Source organism: Ambystoma mexicanum, chromosome 3q (genome assembly GCF_040938575.1).
Source record: "Ambystoma mexicanum isolate Mex_15411 chromosome 3q, UKY_AmexF1_1, whole genome shotgun sequence".
Taxonomy (NCBI): domain Eukaryota; kingdom Metazoa; phylum Chordata; class Amphibia; order Caudata; family Ambystomatidae; genus Ambystoma; species Ambystoma mexicanum.
This window is the reverse complement of record NC_090926.1, coordinates 5,331,166-5,356,382: the sequence shown is the minus strand read 5'-3', so window position 1 is coordinate 5,356,382 and position 25,217 is coordinate 5,331,166. Positions and strand designations below refer to the sequence as shown.

Below are 25,217 nucleotides of genomic sequence, written 5' to 3'. Positions count from 1 at the left end.
TGTGTATAAAGTTTGGCCATGCTTTATTAATTTCATCTTTTTATGTGAATGGGCACTAGAGGTGTATTGGTATTGGTTTTATGGCGGTATGATAACCTTCTTGCCAAATTACGGTATATCATGGTTATGGCAGTATAGCAAGTGGATTAACTAATCTTAACAAATATTTTCTTAAAGGTCATAAATTGTCAGCATTTTGAAACTTGTCTCTGCACATTTTTAGCTGATCCTCCAGGAATCTAAGGCGGCTGCAGATTTGGTCTTTCATGGGGCTCACTCGTTGATCACCTTGAATGAAAGAGTGACTAGTGGAAGTATTAAAATGCACATTTTGAGCAATAAGCTTGCTGCTCAGTCATAGGTCATCGCTTTGAAAATAGGCCTCGACCTTCATTATTTTGGAACCACATAGCATGGGCATCATGACCTCTCGCTGCGATCAGTCATAAAAGTTTGTTTTGATAGCGCTTTATCCCATTAAAGGGAGAAAAGTCACTCATGTGAGGTCTTAAAGCCCATGTCATTTGTTCCTCTTTGGTCAAAATGTCATAGCCAACACACACTCACCGAAAGGTTGCATATTGATCAAATCACTATAGCTTGTTTACCATCTGCCTGGTGTATTATAAAGGTCTGATGTTGGAGTCACCACTGACCATGTAATCCTAACAGGAAAGCGTTCAGTGGGCACTGTTGATTTCTTTCTTTATTCTTGCAATACATGTTCATTTACCTTCTTAAAGATAGTGGCACAAAAACATTTTGAAAAGGACAAAGTTAAAATACATATCGGCACAAATATGGCCTAGATCACCACAGCCCCATCATTACCATTTTCCCCAGGTCTGTCACAAATCGAGGATAGACCCGAGAAATATCTCACCCCCATTGCTCTGGATGCTTCAAATTGAATGTAGAGTCTTTCCTGCCTGCTTGAGTCCAGTGCCATATGCAGATGGCAGGTGAAGGATCAATTGAAGCAACAACTCTAGTGCCAGTGTGTAAATCTACACGGAAGACAGTGGGGGTGGGGGCACAGTTTATATACTAGTACAAAACACTGATGGGCCCAGTGTTCATACAGTCTACAGAGCTAACGTTTTTTGTGGACATGCATCAGAAGGGCATCCTGTTCATTCCCCCCTTTGAATTCTGGGATGTGTAGTTCCCCAACATTCAAATTGGTGGGAAAACTACAAATCGGCTGATCTTTAACCCAACTCTCCTGATCACAGAGAAAGAGCTGTCACAGCATTAAAGCTGCATTTACTAATGTGGCCTCACTTCCCCTATGCTCTTGTCTGCCAAACGCCACATCCCACAGTGCAAGATCCAGAATGTGCAGCACTTGCTTACTGCAGCTTTTCCAATCAGATTGAAAAGCTCACTTAATAGCTGCAGACCCTAAAACGGTATACCGGTATAAACAATGTTACGGTTATTATAGTTCAATGAAGCTGTTCACAGTATCTATAGCGTTCTACCGTTACACCCCTAATGGGCACCTGTCCGTGGAGTTATGTGCACACGAGATATTAGTGAGGAAGGACGAGCGCGCACACTAATTTAATCCGGCCGTTCAGTATTGTGAAATGCCCAGGTCAACTGCAAAGGTAGTTCTGTGAAGCACAGAGACGTAACTGTTGTTTTTTTTCTCTCTTCTGCCACTGCTTTGGAAAAGTACTGCTCTCCCACATGTTGGTTGATTGCAATTCTGAATAGAAAATAGGCTAACTCTCATGCAGCAACGTTTATCGACTTGTTGAGGACGTAAAGAGTCTTCATTCATTCTTCATCTCTGAGTCAGTCTATGAGGTTGTTATGACTATTCTTTTATCTCCTTAAGAACTACGGTAGTTCAAAGTTTGTTGTTTTGCAGCTGCGTGAAAGACCCTTTAGAAAGCCTGCCCCAAACATTGTTGCCTGCTCTGACACTCTTAATATATGACTTTTTGAAACTAGGTTAAACAAAAGATAGGTTATCTCTTAAGCGTCTATGTATATCGATCTATGAGGATGCAAAGAGTTTCCATTTGTTGTCATCTCTGAGTGACGTATGGTTGTTTTTGACTACCCTCTTATTTTCTTTACACTTGGTTTTTTGTTGTCTTATAAGCAAGAGTTAAGTGTATTTGGTTGGAATTAACCTCTCCTCTGGATAGGCTGCCGTAGTGGTATAAAACTGGTGGGGACTAGTGTAGCACTGAAAAACTATGCACTTTACCCAGACCCAGAACTGTGAGCCCTATCTAGGGCACACTATCTACCTTATGGAGGGTACTTTACGGAGTGGTAAGATGAAGAAGCTGGTAATGACTAAAAATGATCTTTTATCTGAGAATACTGACTCTGTTCCTATATGTCTCATTAATGCCATTTCGCCCAAATCTACCTTAGTCTTGACTGGGCCTGTTGATTCTGTTGTGGCCAAGGGTGTTTCCCCTATGAGATCCGACTTGGATAAACATCTTGAAAATGATATAGAGGATGCTGCGTTTGTCCTTGTGTATGCGCAGGTGCACGCTTCCCAAAAAGAGCTGAGACATGGGCTCTCTTTTCCTCTTAAAGAGGCCCACAATCCTGATCTGTCGATACAGCAGAGTTTTTTGAGTGTTCAACAAAAGCTCCATTCCTCTAGCGCAATGGTATCTTATCTAGACACAATATTTAAACCACACTCTGATAAGTCTATGATGGCTCCGGCAATCATGGCCGAACTGGATAAACGAGTTTGCCTTTCATTAGGCCCATCAACTGCAATTTCAACAAGAGGAGGGGGGTATTGGTAATGTTCATTTTCAGAAGTTTAAATTTGACGATACTGCCATGATCTCAAGACGGATCTCCCTCTTCTTCAGCAATCAGATGTCCCACAGGGGAAGCCTGGGATCGTCTCAATATGTACGGCCTCTTCCACGAGTCCTGTACTTCCGAATGCTCCTCATTCATGTTCTAGCCCGGTGCAACCACACTGTTCACTTTACCTGATGTATCCTCCACGTAGGACTTGCAATTAGGAGAGGAGATATTCCCAGTGCGATCATGCGCTCTAAACCTCCTGGATAAAGGCAATGAGCAAACACATTATGAAATGAAAGAACTAAATAATCGATTAGTGGACATATTGGCAAAAGTAAATAAGCTGGAAGGGTTTGCATGTGCGCAGGAAATGTTAAGAAATCTAAAGGCAGATGCTGTCCCTAATGTTTTTAAAGATGCCACGAAAACTCAAAGTAATCAAACTCCTAATATCTCTACTGAAGAGAGATACTCACAAATGCTAACACTAGTAATATTCCAAATTCTTTGGAAAGAACCTATGCACAAGTTACATCAAATTCTTCCTTTAAAAGGGTGGATGATGATGATGACGAAATAGTACAAATGAGGAAGTTCATTAGGCAAACTTCTGCCCAAATCAATCAATTAGAATCCTTAGTTTACTCTATTCAAATGAACTTGAATCTAGATCGATTAAAAGAAACCTCTTTGGTGGAGGTAAGGCTACTGCAATCTGGAGAAAACCCAGACAGTCCCTCCGCTCTAACTGACATTATAGATCAAGAGGCAGAAGATGTTGAGGGTTGCACTAAATAAAAAGATGACCGTTGAAATTCAGTAGAAGAAGTTACATCCAGACATTTTTTATCCCGTCGGGAGAAAAGAATGTACTTCCGAGCTCTGAAGAGAAGAAATCGAAGACCGTCCCCGACCCTCTAGGGGGAAATAAAAATGTTTAAAATTAAAAATCTTTATTCCCATTCAAAGAACAGCTGTATTTTATTGCAGGAAGATGGGGCTCTTGACTTGCATCAGTTGGATGAGGACAGTAAAATGGCCCTTGAGTCTAAAGTGAACCCACTTACTACAGTAACTACAGCTGATTCACTTACGAGTAAATCTGTGCCTAATCAAAACATCTTAGGAGAGGACAAAGCTATATGTAAACGGGATGGGGGTGTACTTGCTACTGACACTATTACCTCATTGATTAAGACAAAGGGTAAAGCAAAAAATCAAATGGCGAAATCAAAAGTAATACAGTCGGTTCAGACTCCTAATTCTACAAAAGGTAGCCTCCTTAATTTTTTTTCTGAAAAATCTGACTGACCGAACAGTGAGCTCTATAGGTTCAAATGTATTGATGTTAGGGGCAAATGAAAAAGACAGCAATGAGACACGGTACAAAGCATCAGGAAATGTTACATCAACCACTGTATTAGGGCACTCCTTGGACATCAAAATGGAATGGATCAAGAATCAGGTAGATTACAGTGGCTCTTCCCCATAGTTGTTCCCCTAGAAATCTGGAGACAGAAACTGTATTCGATTTAATGGACCAGGGGCTAAAAAACTTCTGAAGGTCGATTGTTCTACTAATATCGTGAATGATACTGTGATGACTGGAATGGGGGTCTCTATGGATAAAGACAAGGGGGTGTCTGATCTATTAGTGAACCCTTCTAGTTCTATAGTCCCTTTGTTAGGGTTTAATATAAAAGACAGCATGGTGACATACTGCAAAGATGAAGGAAAATGTTGATTGCCCAATCCATCAGGGCACACATTGATAAATTAATTGGGATGGATTAAGATCATCCCTCCAATGAAATATTTAGACTTTGGAGACTTTCCCCCAGTGACACAGTCTCGGCCATGGAGGTATAGCACTACCACACAATACAATGGACTAGTGGTCGAAAAGCTTCTTAAGGTCTATCTCCCAATTACTTTTGTGAATGATTCTGTGACAAATGGAATTGGGGTTTCCAAGGAAATAAAAGAGAGCGAGGATTGTGAGACCGGACATATTGTAAGGAGGGTAATGAAACTAATGATGGATGAACAATCGAATTCATATACTGTTTCTGCACCGGCGAGAGAAATATTTAAATACAGACCTCTTTGGAGTTACGTTCACAACCTTTGGTGGGCCCTGGGGATACAACACAATTATGAACAAAATCTAATACATCAGGGCCTCCAAAAACTATGGAATCTGAGTACTCTGAATTAAAATCGATTGCATCAGAAACGACGGGTAGCTCCAGTCATCATGATCTGCAGCAGGCGGATAAAAACATTGCCTGTTCGAATAATCTGGAACAAGTAGGTGCATCTATGTTAGAGTCCACCAAAACTGTTCAACAAAGTTACCTAAATCGGGTGCAATGGAGACCATGCCACCCAGATAATCCTAGCATATTGCTTTACTACCTATTCGACCATTGGGGTCCAGAGTCACTCACGAGAGGGTGTATTGTGGCCGCTGTAGAATGAAATTCCAGCCTTGAGGGTGCCATCATCGGCAGACATTAAATCAGTCGACTTCATCCACCCAGAAGGTTTAGACCATGTCCGTTTGGTATTGCACTCAAGAGCAACATTTGAAGCTATTTTACAGCAAGCTGAAATGTTGAATCAAATGGGTTATGATGTTTTGTTCTTTTCACCGGGTTTTTCGGCAGTAAATATTTATAATCAGGAGAAAACTCCAGAGCAAAACAACTGTGGGCGAAAACCAGCCGCCTATTAAGAGCTCAGGTGTCGCTGAAGATTAAACAAGTTGGCGTGGTTAGCAATGACCCTTAGGGATTCAATATCTCAGCTCAAAGACATGAAGGCTAACCTTTAATAATAGGTACTTTTCGATACTATCTTGGAACTCTAGGGGTCATTTCCATCTTTTGAACTCGCCAAATGTCTGTGTAGATCTAACACAACACTCTTATTTGTTTGCAAGATAACTGATAGATGTGTACTAGATGGCTATGATTGTTACCAGGAACTTGTAAACCTGGGCGAATTAGGTCGCCCTTCGGGGAGGGTGGGGGGGGGACAGTCTTCCTATAGCCGTTGGGACGAATGGGGTCTTCACTGTTATGAATTCTAGGGTAATAATGCAAGGTATTTTATCACTATTGCTAGAATTTTCGCATGCTACTGGAATCATTAATCTGTTATTGATAAATGTCTATTGGTCACCCAAAAATCATCTGGATGATGCCTTGGAGAAAATCAATGATCTCATATCTGATTAAATGATTAAGTACTCCGGTCTACAAGTTGTTGTTATGGGAGATCTAAATGATGAGATGTTACAGGATGTGTTTAAAGCAAATGGCTCTACTTTAGAAGCAGCACACAGAGGTAATTATATAACACTGGGTAATGCCTATAGGCGTTGTGTAGAAAGAGGTTGCAAGGAAACCAATGGTCATCCTTGTTTCAGAACGGGGGCTTTATCTCAGCAAGGAATATTGATGTGGGTTTCGGATATGTACCAACATGGACGGATGGAACAAATAAATCCCCTATTGATTGTATATTCATGTCCCAGTATCTGTTTCAGACTGCATTAACATTTAAAGTTCCTTTAAAAAAAAAAGTGTAGTGATCATTGTATGTTGGAAGTAACCTGGGACCTGGCGATCCAAAAACTAACACAACCCAGGTTGTTAAAAAATCTGGATGTAAATCTCTCCAGATCTAGACTGAAATGGCATGCAGGAAATATCTGTAAAGTAAATAATTTATTTCAAAAGGTGTATACAGAAACAACTGTACATGAAAAACGCATCCTGTATAGTCATGAAATCTTTGCACAACATACAAGGGAAAAGTTAGACCTAATTAATATTACTCTCACAATTGGAGTACCTAAGGAAGCAAGACATAAACATGTGTACGACGACCTAGTTAGACAAAAGAAAAATGCATTTTGTAGAGAGATCAGACGTTTGAAGAACTCCTACTTAAGCCCCGAAAGACTCCAGATGAGTATAAAGAAAGTGAAACAGAAACAGAAAAACTGGTTAAATAGCCATAGCATATCAATCCCTCAAGCCCAGCATGAAGCCATGCTGCTTGCACTTAAAGACGGATCAAGTAGAAACTTTTGGCAATAATTAAATAGATCCGAATCCAAGCAAAACACTGCCCAGACGAATCCTATTAGTGAGCAGGTATGGGGTGGTCACTTTGGACTGATCTATAAGACCACGATTGGTGCCAACAGTTGGAAGGATATCACATCAGTAGCATGGGATTTGACCTTTCCTTTAGAGGATATTGAGAAGGAAATAAAACATGCTAGCTATTATCGAGCCGCTGGTCCGAATTCTCCATCTAATGCTCTCCTTAAGGTAGATCCTGGGCTTTGGGCGAAGACACTATTCTTTCTATTTGAAGACCTCATTAGAACAAAAACTATCCCAAATCCTGGCATTTATCATATATCATACCCATTTATAAAAAGAGTGACAGAAAACTACCCAAAAATGATCGACCCATAGCCATCTTGGATGCAGACTCAAAAATCTTTGCCAGTCTAATACTAACAAAAATAAATGAGTGGGTAGAACTGAATTCAGTTTAGTCACCACAGCAGTATGACTTTAGGACATCTTGAGGCACTCAAGTGGGCGGCTTACTATTAACAATACTTCAACAAATGGCCTGGAAGGCTGGTGCAACCGCTGTCTATTTAGCAGCTATTGACTTAACAATGGCCTTTGACTTAATGGATAGACAGATTCTTTGGGGCAAATTGAACACACTTGGACTGCCTGGGAATATCTTATCGATTTTTGTCCACCTCCAAAAGAATTTACAGGTCAGGTTAGGTTAAATATGGACGGTTTATTGTCCTCGCTATTAATATAATAAATGGGTTAAGGGAGGGGTGCATATTTGCACCACCCTTATTTAACTTGTATGTTTCAGATGCAGGGCAATGCTTGGATGAGAATGCATTTATTCCCCCCAAAATAGAAGGCCGTAGGATAGCCTGGTGTGCATACACCGATGATTTCTTATTTGATCAGTCATCAAAGGGACTTCAGCGCATGATAACTGCCTTTAATTCTTATACTGAACTCAAATGCCTATGTATCGATGTTTCTAAAACAGTCTTCATGAAGTTCTCCCACACAAAACTAGAAAGGGAAATGTGTGGTTCATCAATAAGGTAAAGCTTGAAGTGAAAACCACAATGAAATATTTGGGCTTCCCAATCTTTGATCAACATACGAAATATCACTTTCGGGAGAACATACAGCAAAAGATCATTCTTCAGAGTGCACAAATGAGAAAGGTTGACAATAAGATCTGTAAGTTTTCGATTCAGCCGTTACTTCGCTTATTACATTACGAAAGTAATTCTTAAAATAGTGTATGGCCTGGAAATGTTTCCAGGTGCCATAATAGCAGAACTTCCAAAATTGGAAGCGAAATTGTGGAAAACCATAATGTATTGGCTCCCTAAATCCATTTCTATTAGAGCCATTCGCTATGAATTGGGTTTACTATCTTTGAATTACTGGGTTATTTGGCGTAAATTATCACTATACCGAAGACTGATTAATGATTCCGGAGACAATCTGTGCAGAATTCTGGTGAGTGGTATAAAAGAGGAGAAATCTGAAATTGAAGTATTACTGAAGCGGCAGAAGTTATGGCTGGAGACCCTAGGAAATCTAGGTCTGGCTGCTACCGATTTGGTAAGCAATACGTTTCGTGTTAAAAAACTGTTACAATATGCGGACTGGATGTCTACCATGGACAAATTAGTGTCAACAAAGCTGTTTGCTCTATTGGTGACATACAAGAAACATTTTGGGCAACCCGAGCCATATTTAACAAAATTTCCAAATAAAAAGGTATGCAATGGATTCATGACATTTCGGTTAAACGTTTGTTTAACTGGAGAAATATTGGAAATAAGAGCTTTGAAAATTCAATTGGGAGACCTTAGAGGGTCCTTTTTTTGTAGATTTTGTCATCATCCCACAGAAAAGGAATCGTTGAAACATCTCCTGCTAGATTGTAAGCCTCTATTGGCATAACATATTGAGATCTTTGGGAAATTTGTTCAGAATTTTGAATGTGTCGATTCGGACTGATTGTGGTGGGAAATGATGCACGGAATAGGGATCTCTCTTAAGTTGGAAGTTGTGCGTTACTTGTCGCAAGTATGTGGTATTTTGCCACCTGAAAAGGATAATGTCCTTATTGCCGAAGAGTAGGGGCCTGAGGAAAGGACTTCGGATCTTCGTGCTCACCAGAAAAAGACTCTTTAATGGTGAGATGGGAAAAGAGGATGTGTCTTAATAATCTCGTAAAGGAAAATATGGAAATTTTGAGTATATTTTGTATGATTGTAGGACTATCCACTTGTTTGGAAAGTATTTGCCGCTTATTAATGTGAAGAGCTTAAGATGTATTCTGAATCTGTGAGTTATGATTTAAATTGTCTGTTTGGGAATGTTTTGATAGGGTTGCTTGTTTTTTGTCATTTGTTTTCTTTTCTCTCTTTTTGTAGAGGGTTACACTTAAGATATGTTTTTAAACAATGTAAATATTTTGTTTTGTTCAAAATAACTGCTTTTTTTAAAACATTGTACTTTGTAAAGATTTGTTCACAAGCCAAAAACAAATGAAGAAAATATTTATCAACTGCACTAAATTGAATATATATGTTCTGTTAGTATTTTTCTTTATTGAAGATTAGAAACAATGGAAGATAAACACAAGTGTAACTGCTCCTGAAGAAGGGAATTATCCCAAAACGTGTCAAGTTCACCAAACATTATCTCATCTCTTACTGTATATGTGCAAAGTATTTTTTTTAGCACTTGGTCCATGTTGGACATGTAAAAAGAAACCAGAAAAATATATATATTTTCTTCTTCTCTAAAGTGGTGTAAAAGCATTTCTTTGAAAAATGTGAAATGTATTTGAATCTAAACTCATGCTCCTTATAAGGTCCTTCCTTTTGGAGAAAAAAAAACCCTTGTAAAATAATATTTTTAATAACTGGTATCTAGTAGCAACAGATGTGGGAAGACGCGAGTTTACCACAGACTGTGCTTACTTTTTGCCTGTTAGTAGTCCAGCTTAATTGCTTGACTACTACATCTGCATGCCTCTTCAGCCCTCTTCCTTGTCTGTCCTTCTAGGATTCTGGGACTTGTAGTTTATTTTACCAAGGTTAGTTTTTCCAATATTTTTCATTACTTGCAAGGGTAGATTTTATTTCCTTAAAGTTTTTAAGAGAGGGGCTTTGAGAATTAGATATTACAGAAAAAGATGGTTTATTGAATACATTGCCATATTCCTTTACATTGTACCCTTGGGATTGAAGAACGTGTTTAATTTGTCTTACCCAAAAATATCTCTCTTAATAAAGTGTGTTCATGTTTTATAACCTTATGGTTCATAACCTTAGATTTAATGTGAGGTTTAAAGACATTAAAATGACAATAAGCCACTACCTCTTTAGGTACATTGGGAAAAGTCTTCCTGTCAGAGGAAAAATACTGTGTTTCATCCCACGGAATCTCCTCACCACCCTGGGCTGATTGGGACCAGGAACCGTCTGCCTTCCCCGTGCCACCTGGGAGCAGACTTAAGGCAGGTTTTCAAGTGAACAACTCCCAGCTGTTCACTTGACTCTGCTAAAAGCAGTCCACCACTCTGCAGCACGTCTTATTATGGGAGCCCAATTACCCCCATCCTACGCAAACTACATTGACTTCCCCTCCAAGCCAAGGCTACATGTATCATCTACAAAACAGTCACGAGTAGCACACCATCGTACCTATTGGCTAAGCCCCACATATCTGGAGGCACATGATCCTTACGCTGCAAATTGACCAACCGGCTTGAATCGCAACTCGTCTGCAAAGAGAGGATCTTCAAACAATCCTTCCCAGGTCATACACCCACCCTCTGGAACTCAATCCAGGGGTCTGCTCGGAATGGCACCAAAATTCTCAAAACATGGCTCTTTCAACACCTGACCAAGGACTAATTCCAATGGACGTGCATACCGATGCACAGACCTCACAGTACTGCGCTACTGTTAAAAGATACCCACTCAAATGCCTGCTACACACACTCTGTACCGCACTCCGCTGCTCTCGAGCTATGTCTGCGCTTTAAACAATAAAATAAAAGTAAAATAAATTATTGGTTTGTTCAAGCACTTTTGGGAGCAGATTAATAAAAGAAGAGTTGACGGTTGAGTGAGTTTAAGAATTTAGTAGGCAAGCTGGCAATTGCATTGATTTCTGCATGTTCGGTAATTGTGTAAACATGGATTAGTGATGTTATGTAACCTATGAGAGAGGTAATCAAATCACAATAGGATAGTATCGTAAATGCAATACTGTGTATATGTGCACTGATTTGTATGTATTGTAATAATAGTTATACAGGTTTATGCAAGCAAGATGTTAAAGGTTGAAAAAGATTATATGGTTACAAAGCAAAAGAAGGCCCTACACATTTACCAGTTATGGTTTTCAAAACGGTCTTATCTCTGCCATGCATGGCTAATGACGCCGACAAACATGGTGTGCACGTAGACCCATTTCTTCCAAAACCAGCCACGTAAAATTGTTGTATTACCTCACTGTGTAGGGAAACACTTAAATTCATTTTATAGCAAACATACATGTGAGTCATAAAAAAACTGAAGATCAGTTTACAGACCTGATTTTTCAATGACAATCAGCCATGGTTAGTGCATACTTGTGGCCGAATCATGGTTCATGGCAGTGGGGGTTGAGCTAGGTTTGCATTTATAATTCTTATGTAGTAGTAACTTTGTATTGGCCACTATTCTGAGCCCCAGACCCGGCACTCGCGGCTCGTTGTTCCAGGCACCTCGCCATCCGCCGATCAGCCCACCCCCCCCCGTCCCTGATTGGACAAATCCACTAACCTTTGCCTGGTGTAATCACCGGCATCTCCCTGCACGCTCACTTTCCAACTCAAATGGTTTCAGGTGAGTTTTAGTCGGTGACCCTCCTGGGCCATTTCATTTATATTGGCCACTTTTCTGAGCCCCAGACCTGGCCCTCGTGGCTTGTTGTTCCCGGCACCTCTCCCCCCCGCCCCCTCTGACTCCCAGCCCGCCACGACCCTGATTGCCCAGGTCAGCAGTCAATAATCACCTTCCCAGGGCAGCCTTCTGCCCGGCAGCCCCTGCAGGGAAGGGCCCCGAGGCAAAGGGTGGCTCCTACTGAGGCATCTCCAGATAGTGTCTGCAGGTGTCAGCAGAGGAAGCCAGCGGCCACCCCTCAACCAGCAGCAACATCTAAACTAAGTGTGGCATGGGTGGGGAGTAGAGCAATCACTCTACTGCTGAAAGTCCTGCCACTCTACATTACCCTACCTAAGAACATAGCTTGCCTGGCGAATGTCACCGTCATCACTCTCTTAGGGAATACTAAACACTAGCAATCGCCCGTTATAAATTTATTCTCAGGTATAGTTGTATCAAACCTTCTGTGTCTACTATATAACCAAACCTACTGCACTATATTCTGAAACCTAATGCATTATGAAACCTAACCCTTCTCCCACTATACAGGACTCCCAAATCTAGGCATAGCCTCCATCTTCATATATGGTTAACGTACCATTAACCATCAGCCTGCACCGCATCCAGACAGAAATGTGATTATTAGCAAGTCCCACACTTAGACAAAATTGTGCACATTAACCTGTGTCACATCTAGAAAGGATTGTAAATGTTGCCTTGAGTCACATCTCGACAGCCTTGTGAATGTTAGCAAGTGCCACACTTATCTAAAACTGTAAACATTAGCCTGCGTTGCGTCCAGATAGAACTGTGAATGTTAGCAAGTGCCACACTTAGATAGAATTCTAAAAATTAGCCTGTTTCGTTCCCAGACAAAATCTCAAATTCCCAAACTATCACTATACACCTTATTTATAGACCACCAGGCCCCATTGGCTCCTTCGAGGAGGACATATCTATGATCTTCGCAGACAATCTAAAAAATACATCACAGGCTCTCTTAGTAGGAGATCTAAATTTGGGCTTCAACGATCCCACAGATGTACGAGCCACAACCATAGCCAATGTCCTCTTGGAGCTCGGTTTTCCCCAAAAAGTGACACAGCCTGCCCATGAGAAGGGCAGAACGCTCGACTGGGTGGCTGACTATAACTGTAATACTAATATTACCACCATCGGTCCACAAGCATGGACAGACCACGCTCTCATAGCCTTCACTATAGATGCTAAAATCCACCCGACACAAAATAACCTTATAGCAGCTCCCACCTTAACGGGGAATAAAAAGAATATAACCACTGACAAACTATTACCGATAATGATCCCAACCCTAAATTCACTACCAAACACACTAGATCCATCCACCCTAGTTAATGAGTTCAATACAGTCATGGCTAATGCCCTTGACACGATCGCCCCATTAACAATGAGGAATAGCAAACCCAGAGCACACCTAAATGCCTGGGGTGAACCACCCACCTAAAATCACTAAGGAAAGAAAAACGTAAATGTGAATCTACTTGGAGGCTACACCATCTTCTATACACTTACTCGATCAGAATTGTCCCTGAACCTAGTATGATGACAACCTTGTCTGTCTCCTCCCACCTCCCCTTATTGCATCCACACCCCCCCCCCCGGCACCCAACCCCCATCCCCAGCACTATGTGAAATGTTGTCAGGTCTAGTAGGATAGTCGCTTGTTTTGTTCCGCCCCTCACTTTCTGCACCCCTCTCTCTAACCTTTTGTTTTTCTCCGGCTCTACCAGAAATGTTGTCAGGCCTAGTACGGTAGTCGCCTGTCTGTTTCCATTTCCATCCCACTCACTTCCTTATTCATGTCTTAGCGCTTGCACTATCTGAAATGTCATCAGGCTGAGTACTGTGAATAGTTAATTTCACATCCTTACTGTTCATGGCCTGTAAGAATGTCATCGTATTTTCCCTTGTTCCCTCCCCTGCCTTGAAGCGCTTTGAAACATGTTGTGTATAGGCGCTATATAAATAAACTATATCATATCATATTTGAGGCTAACAAAGCTAACCTCATTAACATCTCCACAATATACAAAACCAAAACACGGCGAGCCAAGAAGGAAAGTTTCGACAACAGAATATTGCCAGCTAAATCAGGCACTAAGGAGCTTTTTGCAATACTAAAGGAACTGGAGAACCCTATCCCCGTACCTGACAACTGTGTCAAAGATAAAATGTGGTGCTCTGACATACAGAAGGCACTTAATGACAAAATTGCCACTCTTCAAGTTAAAATTGATAAGAAAAGATTGAACATACCACCCATTAACTTCCAAATTGACAAACGACACACTGCTGCTAAACCAGAACAGCGATTCAACTTCGCTAAAGTATCTATACTGCAGGTTGAAAAAATAATACTGTCACTTAAACCATCAAATTGTCGAGGAGACAACTGTCCTGCCCAAATTATAAAAGACGCTGCAAGAGATGAATCTCCTTTTATATCTAAGCTTATCAATGCGTCATTCACCTCAGGTACCATACAGAGTAACCTCAAGGAATCATGGGTCCTCCCTCTACTCTAGAAGCAAACACTGGACCCGGCTATACCCACAAATTATAGTCCAATCACTACGGTGCCATTGTTCCTAAAGATATTAGAGAGAGTAAATTCTTGGAGATGAGCCAACTCCTTGGCACCCGACAATCAGGTTTCAGACCACAGCACGGCACTGAAACAGCACTTATTGATCTTAAGGCCCAGGTCGATGAGCTCAGAGACCAGGGAAAATCTGCCTTACTACTCCTCTTCGATCTCTCAGCAGCGTTTGACCTGGTGGACCATAAGGTACTCTGCAACCATCTAGAGTCAGCAGCGCATTTCTCGCCCTAAGCTATAGCATGGATCCAATCATTTTTAAGTGAGAGAACCATGAGGGTCTTCTCCACATTAGCAGCTGCAGACCCTATTCCTATCACATGTGGTGTACCCCAAGTATCATGTGTCTCCCCCACAATGTATAACTTTTTTACCATGCCCCTGTGTTATGATCTGGACAGTCTAGGTGTCGCCTACACTAATTATGCAGATGATACCCAGATTCTCACCCCACTTTCTGGGGCTTACAATCAGGATTTGGCCGTGGTGAAGAGGATATACCTCATCATCCAGGCATGGATGGCACTACACGGTTTATGCCTGAATGATGACAAAACGAAACTCATCATTCTGGGGACTACAGACAATATTAAAAAACTCAGCCATTACTACACATCTTTTGACATAAATGGCAAAATTAAGGTTGCTAAGGTAGTTAAATCGCTAGTTTTTTATCTTGACACTAACCTTACTCTATCAAAACAAGTGAACGCAATGGCATCATCTACAGCCTACACATGTAAGTTGATTAGATCAGCAAAACCATACCTCTCCACAAGTAGTTGCATCACCTTGGCAAGAGCACTTGTGCTGTCCAAACTGGACCACTGCAATACCCTTTATTTGGGATCTAATAAACACATTACGAAGAAAATTCAAATACTTCAAAATAACACCCTGAGAGCAGCCCTAGGAATGACCAAAAGAGAACACATCTCAACAACTAGAAGACAATCCAACTGGCTCTCAACTATTGACAAAATCAAACTAAAAACTACATCTCTAACGTTCAAGTCCTTTAACAATGCAGCACCTAGCTACCTGACACAGAGGTTCAAAAGAAAACTCACGTCCAGACCTACCAGAGCGGCCTACACTAACTGCTTATCAGTCCCGTCCTTCAAAATGACGACAATCGGTGGGAATAGCTTCCCTGTCAAAGATGCCCAACTCTGGAACTACCTCCCACCCACCTTAAGGACTGACCAAACTTACCCCCATTTTAGATCAAATATCAACTGGTTTAAAGAAAATGATCTTTAGCTCCAGCATGACTTGCTAATCCTTTTGTACCTGACCTGTAACCCATACTTGATCTCGCTTTGCATTTGTGTAACCATACATGTAAGATAACGTGTACTATTAATTTGACATCACACTCTGTACTGTCCTACTGTTTCTTGTAACTATATCTATGTAACTATGTAAGCTTAAAGTATCCTTGTTCTCGCGTCCTGATAACTTTGGCCTTACAAATGAATAAACAAACATTTGTGAATCCTAGCAAGTGCCACACGTAGATGGAATTGTGAATGTTAGCAAGTGCCATACTTAGACAGGATTGGGAATGATGACAATTGCCACACCTACACAAATTGTGCACATTAGCCTGCGTTGCATCTTGACAGGATTGTAAATGTTGCCTGACGTCACATCTAGATAGGCCTGTGAATGTTAGCAAGTGCCACACTTGGATAGAATTCTAAACATAAGCCTGTGCCGCTCCCAGACAAAATCTAGATAGATTTGTGAATCCTAGCAAGTCCCATACTTAGATGGAATTGTGAACGTTAGCAAGTGCCACACTTAGACAGGATTGTGAATGATTAAAATTGCCAAACTTAGACAATTTGTGAACATTAGCCAGCGGGCCATCTAGAAATAATTGTGAATGTTGCCAATATTCACAAGTCTATCTATATGTGATGCAGGCAAGTGACACACTTGGATGGAGCTGTGGATGGTGGCCTTCACTGCATCCAAACACATGTGTGAATGTTGGCAAGTGCTACACTCAGAATTGTGAACATTAGCCTGCATCATACCCACTCTACAGGACCCTCAAATCTAGGTGCAGCTTAACCTTTGTCCAGTGTATTGTTGAAGTGTAATGTACTGAGCCACGCTACCACTATACAGGACTCTCATATCTAAGTATTGCCTCAATCTTTGTCTATTATAAGGTTAAACGTAATGTATTAAGAAAACTTGCCCTCTCCACCACTTTGAAGGACACTCAAATCTAGATGTGTCCTACATCTTTGCCTATTGTATGGTGAAACGTAATGTATTGTGGGACATGGGCCTCTCGGCCACCATACAGGCCACCATACAGGATTCAAATATAGTAATGTAGCCATACTGCAAAGGTTAACTGCAAGACATATAACCCACTAACCAAAAAGCTTAAATTTCGGCTTGCTTAACTCGCACAGAAAACTCACACTACCACCTCTCACACAGCAAGCAGCACGCACTTCACCACATTGCAACAACAAACACATAAACCACCAACAGCACACGAGGACTGACATCTATCAGATACTTGCACCAAAGCTAAGCGCACGGTGGAAACCGAACTGAAGCTGCCAACAGGACAACACTTCTCTCACTATTGTACTCCCTCTTCACCTTGCTAACCCACCCTGCCTTCTCGTTTGCAGATGCACCTGAGCCTGGGGACCAACTCCGTTGGTGACGGGTGCGCTGTACAAATACCTTTAACATTGTGTTTGGTCTGTTTTGCACTGCGCCCATTCCATATTCTATTTATGGTTTTGTTTTAACACTCACGATATTGCCCTAGGTTTTACTTGGGGACCAATGTTCCCTAGTCCTGTTCACTTGTGCACTTTTATTGTTATTTTCTATTCTGGCTCGTTGAAGTTATTTAATGTTTTCCAAGTCGCACATCATGGATCATTGCTGTGGACGTGCCTTGAGTGACACCTACTCAGTCCTGTATGTATTCCTCGTCCAAGTGTTCGGTGTGTATTGATAGGAATTTTCATAAATTACTTTAGAAATGTGTGCGCTTCAGCCCATCTCCATGAAGAATTAGAATTTTCATGTTATATACACGCAGGGTTGATTGCGCTGTCGTGGATTTCTACGCTGTCTCTTTAAGGCTTCTCTGGCCTCACACACTGATTGACGGGGATGTGTCACGTGGTATCCAGGCTGTGAAGGTCACCATCAGAGCCCGCCCCTCGCGAGGCGGGTGGTGCGGGGGGAGGGGGCGTGGCTAGTCTGAAGATGGCCGCCGATGAGTGCAGAGAGCGGATCTGGGACTGAAGGGGCCAAAGGATCATTTAGAGAGCACAGCCGACGTCCTCGGCAAGCTCTACACATCGCTAAACAACCCAGGTACAACAGCGCTTTTTTTTTTTGGTACACAAGACACCTTCGGAGATCGGGGGCTCCGAATCTCTCTTGCTGTAGTTATTGAGAGGGGCCCCGATAAGTCAACCCGCTCCAGTAATAGGAAGCTTTCTTAAGGAAGGTCTGTTAGATTTCCGACCAAATGCTAAAGTGGGGGGTGGGCAGCATATACTTCTACCTTATTGTAGGTGTGGGAGCATAGACTGTACGGCGATCAGCGACGAAGTAGCCAAATACCTCACCCCCTTAAGTCGCCGAGAGCGCAGCGGAAACCCAGAGATACGTAGGGGGCTTGGAAATGTGCCCCTGTAGTGCACAGTTTAACTGCAGGGTTTTTATGTTGGCACACGGATCGGGAACTGCCCTTAGACCCTCGCAGTAGTGCGCCGTAAAGGGATCTGCGTAATTCGGGGAGCTGCTCGTTCAGCATTAGTTCGGTTGAGATGTGTATGCTTTCGTATTGTCTTTGGGTACTTTTCATTATAGTATCAGAAATTATGTATTGGCATCATAAGGGTACCGTTACCTGAAACCATATATGCGAAGAGGGGTATATGATTACGGATAGAGGAGGAGCGGGGCATTGTAAGGTGTGAGTCTGTACTGTATTATATGGGCATTCTACCAGCTGTCAAAGGGTACATGGGACCCTCTGTCCGGCGCTAAGTTTGCTCTATCTAGTATTATTTAGGGAAGCCGGATCATAACGTCTTGTAAAGGAATAAGAAAGGATCAACTTCTGTATTGGGGCATTCAATTTATGTATGTGGGTATCATCAGGCCTGTACGTAATCCACGACGAGGGGGTCGTACCGACTTTGAGGTGGGAGTGCGTATTAATGTACTGTATGCCCCTCTGTGTGTTAACCTTATGAAGTATCGTGGGTCGTGCGCCAGATAAGGTAGGTAAAGTTCTTTAATGTCCAGTCCTGCACAACTCTTGAACATGCGGGATGGTAGGGATCACAAGACTAGAAGTAAGACAACCTGACGTTTTTTATTTCACAAGTCCCAAAACAAAGTGGGGAAACTAATTAGCAAGGCGCAGACAGAATGCATTCTTCACAGGTAGTTGCGCCAAAAAGTAAGCGGTCGTAGTAACTCAATGCCAGCCTATTTTGGTAAATTTGATTGTACCTGGCCCCGTGCGGTAAAATGAGTTGGCACTAAAACGTGTTTTGTGCAGCGTTGGATGGATGGTTGTGGGGTGTCTGAGCTGATAAGTTCATAACATCGGTAAATGTTATTTGATAACTGCAGATGTAGACAGACATAACACTGATCTTGTTGGTTGCTGTTACAATTCGCTTATCGCTTGATATGCACTGAGAATGGGCGCCTGTTGCTGGCTGATACACCCTGGAGCAGACTTTGGGGGTAGACAAGAGTTGGTTTACTGCTGCATACTGGGACCTTCTGTGCTCTTCGCTCCTCCCTCCCACCCATCACCTGTCGCCTCACCCAGGTGTGGTGCAGTTCATTGTGGTGCAAATGTTTTGGAAACTGTGCATCCTAGCGCTTGAACCTCAAGTTTTGCTCCTCATGTTGAGACGAGTCCTTCTATGACAACATTGCTGTTTCGCTGATTTTGGACAAACACTGAAATCCGGGGAAAGGGGTGGGGTGGCCAAATGTCATGTAGCTTGTAATGTCCGCAGGATCCTAACTGGTAACTATGCAAAATGTGGTCCAGATTGGTAAAACTGTGGAATTGAATAAGGAACAACGCTTCGCCACAAATCCCGACACAAACAAACACATTTTGACTTTTATGTATATGGCCTACTTCTATTTTTATGGCTTTGAAGCACTGTGGGTAGGAAGTCCCTTCTAAAGGCCATAGTCTGAGCAAACAAGATAATTAAGAGCGTTACTTTGCATGCAAGTAGTATTTAGAATTAGGTTACTATTCAATTACGAGCAGAGATGACTGGTTCTAAACATAAATCATCCAGGGTATTGTGTTCAGGCTCAGAGCTGACTATAGGGGAGTATGTAACAGCTGGATCGAATATTTTGTGAGACTCCGCTGCATTCTATGGGTTGCAGCGCAAGGGGGGGGGAAATGAGTAGTAATCAACCACTAGGGCAACTATTTACCAGTGAGTGCTTTGCTATACTTTACACCCAAAACAATGATTAACATGCAGTCACATGTAAACTAAATGCTCAACTGACAAATATGTCAAAGATGCAATCAACGTAGGTGGTACTTGCCTGTAGCATCAGGTTATTGCAGTACACATGTTTTATGTTGGATACAAACGTTAGGGTGGTAATACATAGCCTTCTGTATCATCCTGCATGATACCACCAATACAAAGTCACCCTGTGCTCTGAATATCGTTTTCTTTGGGGGGGGGGGAATAGTCCTGTGCACCTGGCCTGGGCTAGTGGAACTTCTAGTTCTGACCCTGCAATCTGTCTTGGACTCACAAAAGCAGAATGCTAAACCACAAGCACAATGACAACACTAAATCAACATACACACATGACAGTCACATCCTCGACACATATGTCCGTCCACCCATCGGGTGGACCCTCTGGTATATTCAGCCTCGTATGAGAGTGATTTGTCTATGTTTAAATAGGAATATATCAGCTGGAAGGACAATGTAATGGTATCCTGAAATATCTTTCTGAAACATATTTTGTATGAAGACCATCTCTTTCTTACGTCTCATGTAGTAACATCAAAGTTTGTGTAGTATGTGGCCTCCCAATTTTATTTTTAAGTAGCCTTCTGAGATTTAATGTTTAGATAATAAGACAGGATTGTGCCCTTGCATAGGTTCCGTGCACCTACGGCCAGGTAAAAACAAGTAATAACAAAAGCTATAATTTTGGCTTTTGTGTAGGGAGACCACAAGCATTATGTGATTCGGTACTTGTACCGTTTTCCCCGCTGTTGCCAAATCATGGCCGGGGTCATTATGACAGTGCTTGGCAAATGTCTACTCGTTGATTTCTAGCTACTTCTATCATGAAGACATTTCAAAGTTTGTGTTGTGCACAGCCTGCCAGTGCTATTTATAATCAGTCTTCTGAAATGCAATGCCTCATTTGTGCATTTAAATGAGTTCCTGTTGTAATTAAAATAATGACCGGCGTGTGCCCATGCACCTGTACTACAAGAGCAAACACTTAAGATATTGTATAGGTACTATATAATGTGAGTGGTCTTGCATAGCACCTATCTGCCACCATTTGTGGCCTCATGTGTTTGGCTCTGTAAGAAAAAAGGGGGTAGGGTTTATAAGTGAGACCGTAGGAAAGATGGAGGCTAAACCTGTGGTGTGGATGGGTGCAGGTCGGAAGTAGAATGCCTATCTGCTTTCTGTGGGAGTATGTTATCCATAAGGAAGAGCCCAAGATCTTGTGAACTATATCGCTTTGTGTCTGATTTAGCCGCTGGTGTGGGAGTGTGTGATAGTGCTAATGAGTTTGGTTGTGTCTCGGTTAGTGTTGAGGTTCTCACGGTTAGGTCTGTGGTGGGTTTGTGTGTGTCTAGTGCAAGTTGGTAGGAGATCTTAGGGGGGAGAAGGTGGGTAGTGGGACTTCCAAGGCAAAACCTCCTGTAACCCCACTTCCACCACTCACCTCTAGCATACAGGTCCCATTTCACTTGCTGTATCTCTGAGCATGTGTGTGTGCGACGTGCGTGTGTCTGTGTCTCCTGTGTGTCTCTCTCTGTGGAAGGGGCAGTCTGTATACTCCAGTCAATTACCATAAAATGCGGCTAAGGGTGCAGAGAAAGGGCTACTTGGAATTTGGGGCCAGTCACATATCTTACCTTGGCTGGCAGGCAGAGATTTGTTGACCAGTCTATCTTGTTCAGGTGCTGTGTTCAGTGGTCTGCTGGTAATTCTGCCTGTCCTGGGCAGGCCAAGAAGGCGTTTGTCAGGTATTGGTCTGGGCAGGGGCTAGAATCTCTGCTCATTTCACTCAGAGGTTTGCCTTGCTGTCTCCCTCAAGCACCAAGCTCTTCTCAGTCAAAATTAAAATCCCCCTGCCCCCCAAAGTCACCAGCAGAGACCACCTCAACAGGTTTTTGACGTGGCGCTAGGCCTTTGGTATGGTATCAGTGATGCAGCAACCCTGCAAGGGGGGGGAGGGGTTTTTCATGATAAAACTCAGAAAGAATAATCACTTCAATTGCTAGTGCACATTTTAAGGACTGAATAAAGTATTGTTAGTACACAGTTTTGTGTGTGTATACTTTGAGACTTATGGCACAGGGAGTGTGGCTTTGCGTTGTTTAACTGAATACATCGGTATGTTATGCCTGTATGATTCACAATACAGTGAAATGTTTGGGTTGATTGTTTTTCATCTGTTTTGTATAATTTTACATCGCGATTTGTGGACAGTTGAAAGGGTTGACCACCTTGTGTATGTTAAGTGTGAACGTCTGTCCTTGTTTTAAATGGCCCTCATGCTTGTAGGATCTGCCAAGGTTAATTTTGGCTTGTGTGAAGGAGAGCTGGCAGTGTTCAGATGGCTGAGGGTGGGATGAAATGGGTTATTTTGTCCGGAAAACTGTGCACTTTTTGATAGGATTGTTGCCAGTGCATGCAGTAAGGGGCAACGTGGAACCTTTGCTAAACAATCATTGCTTTGCCATGCAACCCCTGTCTGCTTAGATGGGAGAAAACCCCCCTGTGCTCTGCTTTGACAAATACAAAGTAGAAAATGCCCTCCTTCTTGTACCTTCAAACCGAACAGACCGACTGTATAAGCAGGAGAACTAAATGGAACTACTGGCGTGGGCTTTGAACTGTTTCTCCTTTTGGAGCAATGCCATTATTATTATTATTTTTTTATAGCACCCGAACAATACACTGGTACATCGGAGTGCCGAACAGGGCAACATATATAGATAAACATACAATCCAATCAAACGCAATAAAACGGGAATTCAAGTATTAAATCCATAGGGTAAAACAATGTATGCAATTCTACCAGAGTAAAAGTAACAGAAATTGAATCGGATGATTCATAGCCAAATGTTATTCCCAAGTAAAACTGGAGAAAATCATTTAAATAAGGTTTCCATAACCACTTTTTTCTTTTTTTTAAAAAAATGATCGGATAAGAAAAATTTGGAATTATGTAATGTCAGTTTAATGAGGTTAGATTTTGCCGAATAGATTTGTATTTAAATGAATGTTTTCTGTTCAATATCTGTCTTTTTATTAGGAATTGTTCTGTGTGATTTTATGTGGGATTTATGTCTTTTTTTTTTTTTTTAAATATGGATTTTCTTCTTTCTGGAATTTTAAAAATGTTATTTATGTTGTGTAAGGTTTCTTGTAAACTATGCAACAATAATTGAAAAAAAAGATAATCAGAGTAACTGCAGCACCTAAAAGATTGTTTAGGTGAGAACATCTAAATATAGGGACTTCAAGGCGTAATGGGTTATGGCTGCAAAGAACTTGCGCCCAATGAGATTTTCAACTTGTCCATGTAGGAGTGAGTATTAAAAATCAATTTGTAAGTAAGACACAGTAATTTGAATAAAACTCTAGTATTTAAAGGAAGCCAGTACACGAAAGTTAAAATCCGAGTCACATGGTCAAATTGGCTGGCACCGGACCATGGTCAGGCGGCAGCAGGGAAGATCGCTTTTAGTGATGTCAAGGTAGACCGGGGATGACCAGTAAGAAGGGAGTTCCCGAATCCCTTCTTGATGAAACAAGTTGCACTAGACCTCAAAAATGTACATTGGATAAAAGTCGTTGCACAGATCCCAGTCACTAAATGAAAATAAGCAGATTTCACAATCATGCTTAACACGAGGAATAAGACAGCTGAGAGTATAGCATAAAATCTAAATATTTAGTAGTGGGAGAGAAATTGTCAGAGGCTTCGAAAATGTTGGCCTCAAAAGCATTTAGAAAAAGGGGTTGAATGAGAATAATTTTTTTTCTTGCATTCAATTAAGAAAAGTCATCCACGTTTCCAAATCCTGTATGCAATTCTGTAACCGCCAGACATCACTTATGACAGATATTTAAAATTGAAGTGAGTGGCATCTGCATACTGATGTTTGGCGATTCCTTGTTTGTCAAAAGGCCTAGAGGTTCCGTATTCAAGTTAAAAAGGATCAGTGATAAAATGGATCACTGCGGAACCCTAAAAGGGGCTATCCCAATATCACAATCTGTTTTCTTAGAGTTGAAAATGATCTGAACTGAGAATAGGATGATGCCACCAACGCCCATGCGCTCAGAGAATTGTCAGCACATGTTCATGATCAAGTTTGTCAAACTTTGCTGACAAATCAAGTAAAACTGAGAGGGAAGAACCACCATTGTCTAACACACTATAGACTCCATATAGAATCTGCCGTGCACTAGGCTGCCTAAACGTTGTGGGCCTTTTTCAGACCTCTTAAAACATAAGCGGATTGAATATGTGCTTTAATTGCTCAAATTGTTTCATTACATAACTTAAACATTTTCCATTCCAGAGGATACTTTGTATCATTTGGTCACAATGCTAAAGGATGTTAGGTGTAGTTGGCCTACACGCGTTTCCCACTTTGGTGCGTTTACGTGTTTCACACTGTATACTGTCTGCTTGAGGCATTCTTTCACATAAGCAGAGATTTTGGACTGAAAAAGTGAAAATAAGATGGCTACCAGGTAAATCAAATTGAAGAAATAAATAAATGATTTTGAACATTGTAGATTAGCAAACCAATTGCACAAGATCAAAGATTAGAAAAGGACAAAGAATAATTTGAATTTCAACTACTGTTGCAGAGAAGTGGAATCAATAAGTGACAGCGATTGGGCTACAATTGCCACGTTATCGTATGAAGTATTGGAAAAATAGTGATTGTGCAACCCTGTTTAGTTTTTATTTTAGAACAAGAAAGAGAATATTGCATTACACTGATGCACATCTCATACTCTGTACATTGTTGAAACAATTTGTATATAAAAAAAAATAGTGTACGCATTATCCAAATGGGCGTTCCGGTTACTATTGTTTCAAAATGATGGTGCTATAATTTAAAAACATCTTTACTCGTGTTTGGATGAGGATCAGTATATTGATTCCATTTGAGGATGGGTATTGACAATCAAAAGATGTTGCAAATTGTCAAAACACGCATCATGTATTGAATCTAATCCCCCGTTTAGTTATGCATTCATAAAAGAAGTCTAAAGACTTTTGAATGTTTAATCCCACTGTATTAGACTGTTGACAATGGTTTAATGTTGTATAGAATGTTTAAGAAGTTCCAACTGTGGATTGAGAACTTATGACGTCATTGCTCAGCCAACACCTTGTGTGACGTCAATGGGCAGATGTCACAATGAACGCTACTAGGTGCATACAAGCATGTAGGTTACA

General features: G+C 41.4%; 1 protein-coding gene across 9 annotated transcripts in view; it reads left to right on the top strand.

The window, feature by feature from the left end:
* Window positions 1-25,217, top strand: part of TNRC6B (trinucleotide repeat containing adaptor 6B) — a 2,246,995-nt gene that overhangs the window by 685,744 nt on the left and 1,536,034 nt on the right. The window contains exon 1 of one of the 9 annotated variants that reach the window (XM_069652925.1): window positions 17,712-17,834. The exons of the other annotated variants lie outside the window; for them this stretch is intronic. Coding sequence (XP_069509026.1) covers window positions 17,734-17,834 — 101 coding nt within the window. The 5' untranslated portion in view covers window positions 17,712-17,733. Of the gene's footprint in view, window positions 1-17,711; window positions 17,835-25,217 lie in introns of those variants that run through there. 9 annotated transcript variants of the gene reach the window in all.